Source organism: Cervus elaphus, chromosome 13 (assembly GCF_910594005.1).
Source record: "Cervus elaphus chromosome 13, mCerEla1.1, whole genome shotgun sequence".
Classification (NCBI taxonomy): Eukaryota; Metazoa; Chordata; class Mammalia; order Artiodactyla; family Cervidae; genus Cervus; species Cervus elaphus.
Window position 1 is genome coordinate 58,447,751 of NC_057827.1, and position 16,059 is coordinate 58,463,809.

General features: G+C 40.0%; 2 protein-coding genes and 1 non-coding gene across 3 annotated transcripts in view; 1 reads left to right on the forward strand and 2 right to left on the reverse strand.

The window, feature by feature from the left end:
- Positions 1–16,059, forward strand: part of LOC122706523 (translation initiation factor IF-2-like) — a 162,386-nt gene that overhangs the window by 110,201 nt on the left and 36,126 nt on the right. The gene's annotated exons all lie outside the window — the stretch shown is intronic.
- Positions 1–16,059, reverse strand: part of CATSPERB (cation channel sperm associated auxiliary subunit beta) — a 114,729-nt gene that overhangs the window by 13,457 nt on the left and 85,213 nt on the right. Inside the window, exons 19-21 of the mRNA XM_043921749.1 lie at positions 8,148–8,287; positions 2,556–2,753; positions 1,672–1,782 (exon numbers count right to left, since the gene is read on the reverse strand). Of these exons, the coding sequence (XP_043777684.1) occupies positions 1,672–1,782; positions 2,556–2,753; positions 8,148–8,287 (449 nt within the window). The remainder of the gene's footprint in view (positions 1–1,671; positions 1,783–2,555; positions 2,754–8,147; positions 8,288–16,059) is intronic.
- Positions 9,031–9,137, reverse strand: LOC122707072. The gene has a single exon (XR_006344603.1). It is a non-coding gene; the product is annotated as a U6 spliceosomal RNA (small nuclear RNA).

The following is a 16,059-nucleotide window of genomic DNA, read 5'->3' on the forward strand; positions in this document are numbered from 1 at the left end:
GAATTTTTTACCCTGAAATCTAAGGTTCAACAAGTCAGTCTCATGTTGTCCATGTAAGTGTGTGTTTGTGTGTGTGAGTGTGTGTAATAGGATGTGTGTAAATGTGTATTATTGGTTTGTTGAACAATTTTTAAGCACTACCTATGTCTGGCACTTTTTTGGGTACTAAAGATGCATGCATGCCAAATCGCTTCAGTCATGTCCTACTCTGAGACCCTATGGACTGTAGCCTGCCAGGCTCCTCTGTCCATGGGGATTCTCCAGGCAAAAATACTGGAGTGGGTTGCCATGCCCTCTTCCAGGGAATCTTCCCAATGCAGGGATTGAACCCATGTCTCTTACATCTCCTGCATTTGCAGGCAGGTTCTTTACCACTGAGCCACCTTCAAGGGACACTAAAGATAGCAGACAGAATAAAACTGATTAAAAATCCTCAATAACAACTCTGTCTTATGTAGCTTACCTTTTAATGAAATATAATAAATAAATGGGTAAAATACGTAAAATTGTAAAAAGTGCAATGAAGAAAAATAAGGCAGGGAAGAGGGGCAGGATTAGTATCAGTGGAGGTGGATGGCACAGTTTTAAATAGAGTGGTCAAGGAAGGCCTCACAATGATGGCAACATTTAAGCAAAAACCTGAAGACGGTGATGAGATGTGCCATGTGATATCTGGCAGAAGTGCATTCCAGACAGAGGAAATTTTTGAAGCTTAAAGACCCTGAGGTGAAAATACATCTAGTATATTTGAGGAATAGCAAGGAGGCCAACATGGCCAGAACAGACTGACCTGGGGGAAATCAGGTCAGATGCAAATCCAAGGCTAAACCATGGAGGACCTTATAAACCATTGTAAGAATTAAGCTTTTACTCTGAATGAGACAGGGAGATGAAAAGTTTTGAACAAAAGGAACAACCATTTTCTGTCTTTGTGTGTGCATGTATGTTCAAAAATGGATATGAATGTCTGTGTGTCCATATGTATACGCAATTAGGTGTGTTTTTCTGGAGGAAGATTTCACAGGTATCTATAAGGTTCCCTTGGGCAGCCACCCCATGATGCACTTTCCTTTTGAACCTAGTGGCTTCTCTCTGTTCTCTCTACTTTGCTCACTCAAACTCGAGACAGGCAGAGTGCTGCTGGGGCTTGGTTATTTTCTAGGCAGGAAATGAGTCTATGTTGGAGCAAATACTCTTCTCTCCTTTTGGACATCGTTCCTTTTACAGGGCTCAAACTATGAGATGCTTTGGGGCTCTTTCATTAAAAAAAAACAAACAAACCAACAAAAAAACCCAAACAAACACGAAAAACCAATGCTCTCATCCTCTTTATGCTCTTTGAAGTTCAAGTAGGAGTTTGGGAGAGGTCAAGGGGAAAGAGTCCATTTAGGTTCCTTGGTTCCAAAACCAAATCCAGGAATAGCAGTAAGAGAAGAAGGGCTAAAGCAGTAGCCGGAAGGACAGGGATAGCAGCAGTAACAGCAGTGGTAATAATAAGGGAGGAGGAGAGGAGGGGGAGGGGAAGGAGAAGAAGCGATGCTGCATAAGGCATATTATGCTTAATGCACCTTCTCATTTAATCTCTGCAGCTAGGTCTGTTCATCTGTAATTTTACTGAACGATTTCTTGAATTAAGATAAATACTAGTTTATCTGCAGGAAAAATATTTACCTTCGACTTGTAAAATAGATTTCTCGGTATGGGTTTGCTAGGATCTGCATGATAAAAATTATCTGTAAGGGGAATAGCAATTCCCATGTTAGATGGAGGCCTGTAGTTTATCTGAAAATGATAAAACAAAGATACTGTAAATTTCGTTATTATTTACTAAGTCTTTAATTTAAAAATCTTGATTTTCCAGAAAAGCACTCAAAACAGATATTTCACTTTTAGCTCCACGTATTTAAGTAAATTTCTCTTCCCCCAGCACTCCTTCAACCATGCTAATGCAACTTGGACCTTGTAAACAAGTAAAAAAAGTTTTAGAGACTAAGGTAGCTGTCATGAAGTCATGCAACGAAGTTTAAAAATCTTATTAACAGTCTTAGTGACATATTTAATAAATAATTCAATTATTTACTAAATAATTGAAGATTTGGGTAATAATTTGGGTTTTTTTGTTACAAAGAAAATGATAAGTAATCAGTTAACAAAGAGCAGTAATTTATATTTTAAAAAGAGTCATGTATTCTGATGAGGCAAAAATTAAAATTGTCACTACATTGAAATGGGACCAGTAAGATATATCAGCTCAGGACAAGTATGAGTCAGCTTAAGGGCAAATAACTATATATACTGTGAAAGCCCAAGATTATGCCACCATAATATAGCAGAAAATTTAATATTAATAATGATGAGACTATTACACTAAGAAAAACTAATGGTTTTTCATTAGTTCAGAACATTTTCACATTTTAGTCATCATATGCTCAAAATGACACGAAGATTGAGAAATAACTGAAGTGTTTGAGTAATTCAGGAAAGAAATGCTAAGACCTAATGGCTAGCCAATCACACAAAAGTACCACATTACTGGAACTGCTTAGGTTTCTTACCGGCAAAACTTTGATCATATTAAAACCCTGACTGTTCATGTAAACTCCACTCATCCAGTCTTCCAAGGGGATAATTTCACTAGGAATGTGATGCATGGACTTGAGATAACTACAGCTGCTTTTCAACATTGGCACGAATGTTGTAACATAACACTCAGTCGATGCTCCCCAGACAATAAACTCCAGTGAAGTTGAACCCTGGAAATATCCAAATAAATGAAGGTTAATTAAAGTAACTGTTATTGACTGAATTGTGCCTACACCATATGTTGAACTCCTCCCGACCTCCAGTATCTCAGATTGGGACTATATTTGGCGATAAATCCTTTTTGTTGTCATTGTTCATACACTGTGTGTCTGACTCTTTGGAGACCCCATGGACTGTAGCACACCAGGCTTTCCTGTCCATCACCAACTCCCAGAACTTGCTCAAACTCATGTCCATTGAGTCGGTGATGCCATCCAACCATCTCAACCTTTGTCGTCCCCTTCTCCTCCTGCCTTCAACCTTTCCCAGTATCAGGGTCTTTTCTAATGAGTCAGCTCTTCATACCAGGTGGCCAAAGTATTGGAGCTTCAGCTTCACCATTAGCCCTTCCAATGAATATTCAGGATTTATTTCCTTTAGGATTGACTGGTTTGATCTTGCAGTCCAAGGGACTCTCAAGAGTCTTCTCCAACACCACAGTTCAAAAGCATCAGTTCTTTGGCACTCAGTCTTCTTTATGGTCCAATGTTCACATCCAAAAATGACTACTGGAAAAACCGTAGCTTTGACTAGATGAATCTTTGTTGGCAAAGTAATGTCTCTGCTTCTTAATATGCTGTCTAGGTTGGTCATAACTTTTCTTCCAAGGAGCAAGCATCTTTTAATTTCATGGCTGCAGTTGCCACCTGAAGTGATTTTGGAGCCCAAGAAAATAAAGTCTGTCACTGTTTCCATTGTTTCCCCATCTATCTGCCAAGAAATGATGGGACTGGATGCCACGATCTTTGGTTTTTTGAAAGTTTAGTCTTAAGCCAGCTTTTCCCTCTTTCATCTTGATCAGTTCAGTTCAGTTCAGTTCAGTGACTCAGTTGTGTCCGACTCTCTGTGACCCCATGAACTTCAGCACACCAGGCCTCCCTGTCCATCACTAACTCCCAGAGCTTGCTCAAACTCATGTTCATCAAATCGGTAATGCCATCCAACCATCTCATCCTCTGTCGTCCCCTTCTCCTCCTGCCTTCAATCTTCCCCAGCATCAGGGTCTTTTCCAAGGAGTCAGTTCTTTGCATCAAGTGGCCAAAGGATTGGAGTTTCAGCTTTAACATCAGTCCTTCCAATGAACACCCAGGACTGATCTCCTTTAGGATGGACTGGTTGGATCTCAAGAGTCTTCTCCAACACCACAGTTCAAAAGCATCATTTCTTCGGTGCTCAGCTTTCTTTATAGTCAAACTCTCACATCCATACATGACCACTGGAAAAAACATAGCCTTGAGTAGACAGACCTTTGTTGACCAAGTAATGTCTCTTCATCAAGAGGGTCTTTAGTTCCTCTTTGCTTTCTGCCATAAGGGTGGTGTCATCTGCATATTTGAGGTTATTGGTATTTCTCCCCACAAATTTGATTCCAGCTTGTGCTTTATCCAGTCTGGCATTTTGCATGATGTACTCTGCATATAAGTTAAATAAGCAGGGTGACAATATACAGCCTTGAGTTACTAATTTTCCAACTTGGAACCAGTCCATTGTTCCATGTCTGGTTCTAACTCTTGCTTCTTGACCTGCATACATTTCACAGGAGGCAGGTAAGGTGGTCTAGTATTCCCATCTCTTTAAGAATTTTCCAGTTTGTTGTGATCCACACAGTCAAAGGCTTTAACGTAGTCACTGAAGCAGAAGTAGATGTTTTTCTGGAATTCTCTTGCTTTTTCTATGATGCAATAGATGTGGCAACCAGCTTGAACATCTGGGAGTTCTCAGTTCACATACTCTTGAGGCCTAGCTTGGAGAATTTTGAGCATTACTTTGCAAGTGTGTGAAATGAGTGTAATTGTGCTTAATTTGAACATTCTTTGTTCAAAGGCCTTAAAGGAGGTAATTAAATTAAGGCTTTAAAATAGGTAATTAAATTAAGATGAGATAATTAGTGTGGGCTCTAATCCAATATGATGGGCATCACATAACAATAGGAAATTTGAACACAGACACACACGGGGGAAGACCAAATGAAGACACAGGGAGAAGTCAGCCATCTGCAAAACCAAGGACAAAGACCTTAGAAGAAAGCAACCCTGACAATGCCTTGCTCTTGACTTTTACCCTCCAGAACGGTGAGAAAATAAATTTCTGTTGCTTAAGCCACTCAGTTCATTGTACTTTGTTATGGCAGCCCTGGCAAAGTAGGACAGTAATCAACTAAAGAATATAGAAAATGAAAAGAAATAAAAAAGAATGATAATACAATAGAAGACAAAAATAGAGTCATAAATTTGACCATAATGATCTATTTTTGAATAAATCTTAACAGAAGACATATTCTTTTCCTGGAAGAAATACATCCCAATCTAATTGGCTGTGGGTGACATTTGAAAATGAACAAGGATCAAGTATTTATTATTAAATAAACACTATAATTGCATGTAGTTGGATATGAAACCAGCTTAGAATAGCAAGGCCTCCCTCATTCATTGATAAGCCTGTGGACATTTGCTTTGATAATACGAATAAAATAACTTCCATTGGTATGCATTCTGAAAAGAAGATATTCACTTAGCAGTCACTGTATTTCACAAAGATATGCTTTTAGTAGAAATTTGTGTACAGAAAACATATTTTCACCTTGCACAACATTAAACATTCAACAAAATTTGATAAATTCTGTTTGAAATTCTCAAGTATTTCTGGAAATTAAAAAAATGTAGAGATACTAATAATTGTAGAGATATAGTAACTCTGGTAGTTTTGTCCCTATCATCATACTCTGTAAATCATTAAAAATAACAACTTTTAATGAATCTGCCAAAACACATCAAATCAGAATCTAAGCAGGGTTCTACTATTAAAGGAAATTTGGGATGTGAGGAGGGGGGACGCCCAAGTTCAATAAGAAATAAGTAAGCAAACAGAAACATCCAGAATATTGGAGACTCTGTAACATAACTGACTCAACAGCAGCAGTTCATTGGCAGGGGAAGATAATGGAGCAATACCTACTTTTGATGAGAAGAGATGAATAAATAACCACAGACTATGTGACTCTTGTTTGGATCCCAATACAAACAAACCATGGACAATTTTTTGGAGAAAATTGGGAGAATTTGCTTATGGATTGGGCTTTATAGAATATCAAAACAAATTTAGCTTAAAACATTTCAAGGGTGATAATGGTATTCTTGTTATGTGAGAGATTATACACATATTTTTGAAGATGTGTATGATGGCATATATGTATGAATTTGAGAAAACTCCTGGAGACAGTGGAGGACAGAGGAGCCTGGCATGCTATAGTCCATGGCCTTGCAAAGAGTTGGACATGACTTAGCAACTGAACAACAACATGGAAGCATATAGGAGTGAAATGACATGAAGTTGCTATTCATTTAACAGAATATAATATATTATATTATAACAGAATATAAATGAATTCTGAATATAATTGGTCAGAATATAAACCAAAAAAAATTAGAATGATAAAAAAAGGGTCAAAACCCTGACTGTTTAATTTGAGAAATACATATATGGAAATTCATCTTTTGTCTAAATCTGAAAATTTTCATGATAGACAAATTTTAGAATATGCAAAAATATTTATTGACACAAAAGGATTATACCATAAAATTAAGTGGAAGTAATAGCTTACAGTGAATGATGTCAGATTTGTGATTTCTGAAGAAGAGAATTTAGCTTCGGGACCAGAGAAGAGGCTCCAGGCAGTCAGAGCTTCATGTGGCAGAAGTTTTATTACAGTGAAAAAGAGACAGAGAAAGCTTCTAAAATAGACATCAGAAGGGGACGAGTACCCCCTTGATAGTCTTGATAATCTTATCAAGGCCTTATATACTTTTCCCCTGATGACTTCCCCGGTGGCTCAGATGGTAAAGCGATTGCCTACCATGCAGGAGACCTGGATTTGATCCCTGGGTTGGGAAGATCCTCTGGAGAAGGAAATGGCAACCCACCCCAGTACTCTTGCCTGGAAAATCCCATGGACGGAGGAGTGTGGTGGGTCCACGGGATCACAAAGAGTCGGACACAACTGAGCGACTTCACTTTATATACTTTTTCAATTGGTTACTAACAACAGAAAGGTTTAACCAGACCCACTCTCACAACATACATTTTAAGATAACAGGATTAGTCAGAAGGTTCTTAAGGAGAAACATGGCCTTGAGCAGGATATATTGTTGTTATATAATCATTAGTATAGAGTTTAAGGAAAAACATACCCTGGAGCAAATGAGTTGCTCTGTTGTGTAATCATTAGCTCTGGGATTAAAGAAAGTTAGTCTTAGAAGAAATAGATTGTTGCAATAACAATTCAGAACTTAAGGAAAAAACATCTTATGTGACTAAGATGAAGGAATGTAGAAAAAAAATTTTGTCCCTTTCTCCTCCTCGAGAGCCTTGGACCATTATCAACCTCTCAGAAGGAGCAAATTTTTAAAAGTGTATATATAATACTCTCCTAGTCTCAGGGAAAAAAGGAAAAAATGGAAAATTCATTGTTGTTCAGTCACTAAGTCGTGTCTGACTCTGTGATCCCATGGACTGCAGCACACCAGTCTTCCCTGTCCTTCACTACCTCCTGGAGTTTGCTCAAACTCATGTCCACTGAGTCAGTGATGCCATCCAACCATCTCATCCTCTGTCTCCCCCTTCTCCTCTTGCCTTCAATCCTTCCCAGCATCAGGGTCTCTTCCAATGAGTCGGTTCTTCGCATCAGGTGGCAAAAGTATTGGAGCTTCAGCATCCATCCTTCCAATGAATACTTAGTGTTTATTTCCTTGTTGACCATTTTCTATGTGCCAGACAGTTATTGAAATGGCCTATATGAATTATCACAATTATCAAAACAATCCTATGAAGTATTATTATTATCACTTCCATTTTATAGATGAGGAAATTTGGTCCCAGTATGTTTCTCAAGCTCACATAAACACTGCCTGCCTGTGTGCTAAGTTGATTCAGTCGTGTCCAACTCTTTGGGACGCTATGGACTGTAACCCGCCAGGCTCCTCTGTCCACGGGATTCTCCAGGCAAGAATACTGGAGGTGGTTGCTGTGCCCTCCTCCAGGGGATCTTCCGACCCAGGGATCAAACCCATCTCTCTTGCGTCTTCTGCATTGGCAGGTGGGTTCTTCACCACTAGTGCTATCTGGGAAGCCCATAAAAACAGTAGCAGCAGTGAAAACCCAGTCTTTTCCAGAGCTCAGTTTTTTTAATGTCTATCACATACAGCCTTTTTGTAATGCCCAAGATGTTAAAAGTGTTTCATCATCCTTGAGAGGTAGGATTATGCATAATTTTTCCTGCTTTTTCATGGTTTATAGCCTAAATTTTCTATAATCAATAGATTTTGTAAAATAATTAAAGGAAAATTTACTTGGTGTAAAGTTTTGCTAGCTGTAGAAACTTCCATTATATAACTATCACTTTCATCAAAATAGCCTTCAACTTTAACTTCCAACAAATTTGGGTTTCCAACAATTACTTGCAGTAGTGGTATTTCAAGCAGTCTAAGAACTATGGAAACAAAACCCAGAGTTAACATGAAATCATGAAAATTTTAAGCAGTTTCATAATGATTGGTCAATCAGAATTCTAGAACATCTACAGAATCTATTATGAAGGCTGCATAATGGGCACAAATATAGCTAGGGAACTTTAATATTTCTTTGAAAATATTAATTTTTTTATTTTTTAAAATTTATTTTAATTGGAGGCTAATTACTTTACAATATTGTAGTGGTTTTTGCTGTACATTGACATGAATCAGCCATGGGCTTACATGTTTTCCCCATCCTGAACCCCCTCCAACCTCCCTCCCCATCCCATCCCTCTGGGTCATCCCAGTGCACCAGCCTAGAGCACCCTGTCTCATGCATCGCACCTGGACTGGCGATCTGTTTCACACATGATAATATACATGTTTCGATGCTATTCTCTCAGATCACCCCACCCTCGCCTTCTCCCACAGAGTCCAAAAGACTGTTCTATACATCTGTGTCTCCTTTGCTGTCTCGCATATAGGGTTATCATTACCATCTTTCTAAATTCCATATATATGCATTAGTATACTGTATTGGTGTTTTTCTTTCTGACCTACTTCACTCTGTATAATAGGCTCCAGTTTCATCCACCTCATTAGAACTGATTCAAATGTATTCTTTTTAATGGCTGAGTAATATTCCATTGTGTATATGTACCACGGCTTTCTTATCCATCCATCTGCTGATGGGCATCTAGGTTGCTTCCATGTCCTGGCTAAAAATATGGAATGCTTCACAAATTTGCGTGTCATCCTTGTGCAGGGGCCATGCTAATCTTCTTTTATCATTCCAATTTTTAGTATATGTGCTGCTGAAACGAGCACTTCTTTGAAAAAATTTAATGTCACAACTATTTTATCCTCTTTTTTCATAGAAATATTGCTCCCCTCTACCCCTAATTCTTCAGCCAGATTCTCAAACGCATATAAAGGTCACTTGGATAGTCTCAGTCAAATTGAGTTGGATAACTCAGTAGGGAAACTGAGAATACAAGCTCAGTTTAAAGGGCTGTCAGTCAGGTGCTGCCAATAGAAAAATTCTAGGCAGTTAACACAATATGTCATCAGGCCACTTTTCTGCCTGTAGGGCCCCTGTTTGCATCCTCTCCATACTGAGAAACTTAATGGAAAGAGACATTTGAAAAACTATGTAATCTAACTGCCATCTTTACTAACTAGTAAATCAGAGCTGAGAAGTAGTAAATAAGTTGCCTTAAGTCTCAGCTCTAGCTCGCTCAATCATGTCTGACTCTTTGTGACCCCATGTTCTGCACCCACCAGGCTCCTCTGTCCATGGGGATTTTCCAGGCAAGAATACTGGAGTGGGTTGCCATACCCTCCTCCAGAGGATCTTCCCAACCCAGGGATCAAACCCAGGTCTCCCGCATTGTAGGTGGATTCTTTACCAGCTGAGCTATCAGGGAAGCTCTTATAGCTGTAGCAGTTTCCCTTAAACTAAAGTGACCTGGCCAGTGCTTCCTAAACTATAATTGGAGATGTCGTTAGAATGCCAATTCTGACTTAGCAGGTCTGAGAAGGGTGCTGAGATTCCATATCCAGTCCCCTCCATACCTTTACTGAGGTATGTTTACAAATTAAATTGTATATTTTTAAAGTGTATAATGTGGTGATTTGATGTACTTAAAGGTTTGCATAGTCAAAGCTATGATTTTTCCCGTAGTCATGTACAGATGTGAGAGTTGGACCATAAAGGAGGTTGAGCACCGAAGAATTGATGCTTTTGAACTGTGTGCTGGAGAAGACTCTTGAGAGTCCCTTGGACTGCAAGGAGATCAAACCAGAATCCTAAAGGAAATCAACTCTGAATATTCATTGGAAGGACTGATGCTGAAACTGAAGCTCCAATACTTTGGCCACCTGATGTGAAGAACTGACTCATTGGAAAAGACCCTGATGCTGGGAAAGACTGAAGGCAGGAGGACAAGGGTATGAGAGAGGATGAGATAGTTGGATGGCATCACTGATTCAATAGACATGAGTTTGAGCAAACTCTGGGAGATAGCGTAGGACAGGGAAGCCTGGCGTGTTGCAGTCCATGGGGTCAGAAAGAGTCAGACACGACTGAGTGACTGAACAACAATAACAATATACATTGTGAAATGATTATCACAATTAAATTAGTTAATGAAGTCACCAACTGACATAGTCTGCATGTATGTGTTGTATGTGTGTGGTGGCAACACTTGAGTTCTTCTCTGTTGGCAAATTTCAAGTATACAATACAGTACCATTAACTATATTTATCATGCTATGTATTATATTCCCTAAGACTTATTTATTTTATAATTGGAAGTTTGTACTCTTTGACCAATATCTGCCCATTTTCTCCATCCCCCTGTCCCTGGTAACCAGCATTCTACTCTCTATTCCTATGAGGTAGACTTTTTTTTTCTTTTTTAAGATTCCACATATAAGTGAGACAACACATTACTTGTCTTTCTCTGTCTGGCTTATTGCGCTCAGAATTGTATGATGGCTCAGCAGGGAAAGAATCTGCCTGCAATACAGAAAATGTAGGAGACATGGGTTCAGTTCCTGGGTGGGAAAGATCCCCTGGAGAAGGGCATGGCAACCTACTCCAGTATTCTTGCCAGGAAAATCCCATGGATGGAGGAGCCTGGCAGGCTTAGGTCCACATGGTTACATATGACTCAAATGACTGAGAATACATGCATTCATGATCTTCCAGATTAATTTTTGTTGTTCATCCTTCTTTTTATGGCTGTATAATATTTCACTGTGTATATATACCACATTCTCTTTATCCAGTCATCTGTTGATGGACACAAGTTGTTTCCATACCTAGGCTACTGTGAATAGTGCTGCAATGAAAATGGGAGTACATATACCTCCCTCCTCAAATTCTGATTTTGTTTCCTGCAGATATATACCCAGAAGTGGGATTACTAGATCATGAAAGTGTTAGTTGCTCAGTTGTGTCTGACTCTTTGCAACACCATGGACTGTAGCCCACCAGGCTCCTCTGTCCATGGAATTCTCCGGGCAACAATACTGGAGTGGGTTGCCATGCCCTTCTCCAGGGAATCTTCACAACCTGGGGATTGAAGCTGGGTCTTCCATTTTGCAGGAAGATTCTTTACTGTCTGAGCCACCAGGGAACTCCTTACTAGATCATACAGTAGTTCTCTTTTTAGCTTTTTGAGAAACTTACACACTGTTTTTAATGTGACTGAACCAATTTATATTCCTACTAACAGTGTACAAATGTTCACTTTATGTCCTCAACAGCACTTACTATGTCTTGTCTTTTTGTTAACATCCATTCTAACAGGTGTGTTAGAGGTGATATTTCACTGTACTTTTGATTTGCATTTTTCTGATGATTGTCTGAGGAGGCCTTACAAATAGCTGTGAAAAGAAGAGAAGCGAAAAGCAAAGGAGAAAAGGAAAGACATTCCCATTTGAATGCAGAGTTCCAAAGAATAGCCAGGAGAGATAAGAAAGCCTTCCTCAGTGGTCAATGCAAAGAAATAGAGGAAAACAACAGGATGGGAAAGACTAGAGATCGCTTCAAGAAAATTAGAGAAATCAAGGGAACATTTCAGGCAAAGACGGGTTCGATAAAGGACAGAAATGGTATGGACCTAACAGAAGCAGAAGATACTAAGAAGAGGTGGCAAGAATACACAGAAGAACTGTACAAAAAAGTTCTTCACGAGCCAGATAATCACAATGGTGTGATCACTCACCTAGAGCCAGACATCCTGGAATGTGAAGTCAAATGGGCCTTAGAAAGCATCACTATGAACAAAGCTAGTGGATGTGATGGAATTCCAGTTGAGCTATTTCAAATCCTGAAAGATGATGCTGTGAAAGTGCTGCACTCAATATGCCAGCAAATTTGGAAAACTCAGCAGTGGCCACAGGACTGCAAAAGGTCAGTTTTCATTCCAATCTCAAAGAAAGGCAATGCCAAAGAATGCTCAAACGACCGCACAATTGCACTCATCTCACCTGCTAGTAAAGTAATGCTCAAAATTCTCCAAGCCAGGCTTCAGCAATACATGAAGCGAGAAGCTGGTTTTAGAAAAGGCAGAGGAACCAGAGATCAAATTGCCAACATCCGCTGGATCATCGAAAAAGCAAGAGAGTTCCAGAAAAACATCTATTTCTGTTTTATTGACTACGCCAAAGCCTTCGACTGTGTGGATCACAATAAACTGTGGAAAATTCTGAAAGAGATGGGGATACCAGACCACCTGACCTGCCTCTTGAGAAGCCTATATGCAGGTCAGGAAGCAACAGTTAGAACTGGACATGGAACAACAGACTGGTTCCAAATAGGAAAAGGAGTATGTCAAGGCTGTATATTGTCACCCTCCTTATTTAACTTATATGCAGAGTACATCATGAGAAACGCTGGGCTGGAAGAAGCACAAGCTGGAATCAAGATTGCCGGGAGAAATATCAATAACCTCAGATATGCAGATGACACCACCCTTATGGCAGAGAGTGAAGAGGAACTGAAAAGCCTCTTGATGAAAGTGAAAGAGGAGAGTGAAAAAGTTGGCTTAAAGCTTAACATTCAGAAAACTAAGATCAGGGCATCTGGTCCCATCACCTCATGGGAAATAGATGGGGAGATAGTGGAAACAGCGTCAGACTTTATTTTTTGGGGCTCCAAAATCACTGCGGATGGTGACTGCAGCCATGAAATTAAAAGACGCTTATTCCTTGGAAGGAAAGTTTTATGACCAACCTAGACAGCATATTAAAAAGCAGAGACATTACTTTGTCAACAAAGGTCTGTCTGGTGAAGGCTGTGGTTTTTCCAGCGGTCATGTCTGGATGGGAGAGTTGGACTGTCAAGAAAGCTGAGTGCTGAAAAATGGATGCTTTTGAACTGTGGTGTTGGAGAAGACTCTTGAGAGTCCGCTGGACAGCAAGGAGATCCAACCAGTCCATCCTAAAGGAGATCAGTCCTGGGTGTTCATTGGACGGACTGATGCTGAAGCTGAAACTCCAATACTTTGGCCACCTCATGCGAAAAGTTGAATCTTTGGAAAAGACTATGATGCTTGGAGGGATTGGGAGCAGGAGGAGAAGGGGACGACAGAGGATGAGATGGCTGGATGGCATCACCGACTCGATGGACATGAGTTGGAGTAAACTCTGGGAGTTGGTGATGGACAGGGAGTCCTGGTGTGCTGTGATTCATGGGGTCGCAAAGAGTCGGACATGACTGAGCGACTGAACTGAACTGAACTGATGATTACTTTGCTGACAAAGGTCCATCTAGTCAAAGCTATGATTTTTCCAGTAGTCACATATGGATGTGAGAGTTGGACCATAAAGAAGGCTGAGTGCCAAAGAATTGATGCTTTTGAACTGTGGTGTTGAAGACTCTTGAGAGTCCCTTGGACTGCAAGGAGATACAACCAGTCAATCCTAAAGGGAATCAACCCTGAATATTCACTGGAAGGACTGATGCTGATGCTGAAGCTCCAATACTTTGGCCACCTGACTGGAAGAACTGACTCACTGGAAAAGACCCTGATGCTGCGAAAAATTGAAGATGGGAGGAGAAGGAGATGAGAGAGGATGAGATGGTTGGATGGCATCACCGACTCGATGGACATGAGTTTGAGCAAGCTCTGGGAGTTGGTGATGGACAGGCAACCCTGGTGTGCTGCAGTCCACGGGGTCACAAAGAGTTGGACACGACTGAGCAACTGAACTGAACTGATGATTGGTGATATTGAACATCTTATCATGTACCTGTTAGTCATTTTTTCAAAGCCTATAATTTTTATAAATTGCAGTGTCTTATGTTTTTCAAATAAAAAATAGTGTTTTGTCCTTTTCATTATGGTTCATATGCCTTCTTTTATCTAAGAAAGTGAAAGTGAAAGTTACTCAGTCGTGTCCAACTCTTTGCAACCCCATGGACTATACGGCCCGTGGAATTCTCCAGGCCAGAATACTGGCGTGGGTAACCTATACCTTCTCCAGCGGATCTTCCAGACCCAGGAATCGAACGGGGTCTCCTGCATTGCAGGCAGATTCTTTACCAACTGAGCTATCAGGAAAGCCCTTTTATCTAAGAGTTTTATATATATATTATACAGTCATTTTTATAATGTCTTTCTGATTATTCCATCAACTCAAGATTGAAATTTTGTTTCCTATGCTTGTTGACTTTTCCTTATGTTGGATCATTTCCTTACATGGCTTTAAAATTATTTTTCTCAATACATGGTCAATGTAGATAGGTATTTTTTTAATTGGAGGATAATTGCTTTACAATATTGTGTTGGCCTCTGCCATTCATCAGCATGAATTATCCACAGGTATACATATATCCCCTCTCTTATGAACCCACCTCCCATCTCCCACCCCATCCCACCCTTCTAGGTTCACAGAACACTGTGTTGAGCTCCCTGTGTCACACAACAAATTCCCACTTGCTATCTATTTTACATATGGTAATGTATAAGTTTCCATGCTATTCTTTCAACTCATCCCACCCTCTCCTTTCCCCACTGTGTTCACAAGTCTCTCTATATCTGTGTCTTCATTGCTGCCCGGCAAATAGGTTCATCAGTACCATCTTTCTAGATTCCAAACACATTCACAGAGTGAAGTAAGTCAGAAAGATTGACTTTCTTTTTTGTGTGTGTGCAAGTCCATGTTACCGGGTTTATGAAAGTATTCATACAGGTGGTTTTGTGCTTCCTTAAGCTGGGGCCCCGGAATTGTAATGATTTCTCAGTTTGGGATTCTTGTATCTGGTGTGTAGTCTCTGGGTATTACACAGTCTAGAGGTTTGGGTTTTTTTTTTTAATAAGAAATTCTTTGTGAGTCCCATGGAGATCACAGCCCCCCTATCTCCTTCTTTGGGTTGTTGGGTAGCATTATTCTTATTGCCTCTTCACCTCTCCACAATCTGATGGTTCCAGCCTTACTTAATGCTCTCAGTTCCAACTTCATACCACAAAGTAGAAATGTCTAAAGGTCTACATCTTCAGACCAATGGCTGGGCATTAAAACACATCCCACTGTCTAAGTGATCGACATCTGAGCCTCATAATCTTGTAGGAGCTACACATTAGCTAACTCTTTCGACTTTGAGTTCCCTCTTCATTTCTTGTTGTTGCTCAGTTGCTCAGTGGTGTCTGACTCTTTGCGACCCCATGGACTGCAGCACACCAGGCTTCCCTGTCTTTCACCAACTCTCAGAGTTTGCTCAAACTCATGTCCAATGAGTTGGTGATGCCATCCAACCACATTGTCCTCTGTCATCCCTTCTGAAAGAATATTCAGGATTGATTTCCTTTAGGATTGACTGGTTTGATCTCCTTGAAGTCCAAGGGACTGTCAAGGTCTTCTCCAACATCACAGTTCAAAAGCAGCAATTCTTCGGCACTCAGCCTTCTTTATGGTCCAATGCTCACATCCATACATGACTACTGGAAAAACCTTATCTTTGACCAGATGGACCTTTGTTGGCAAAGTAATGTCTCTGCTCCTTAATAAGCTATCTAGGTTTTTCATAGCTTTTCTTCCAAGGAGCAAGCATCTTTTAATTTCATGGCTGCAGTTGCCATCTGAAGTGATTTTGGAGCCCAAGAAAATAAAGTCTGTCACTGTTTCCATTGTTTTCCCATCTATTTGCCATGAAATGATGGGACTGGATGCCACAATCTTCGTTTTTTGAAAGTTGAGTTTTAAGTCAGCTTTTTCACTGTCCTCTTTCACTTTCATC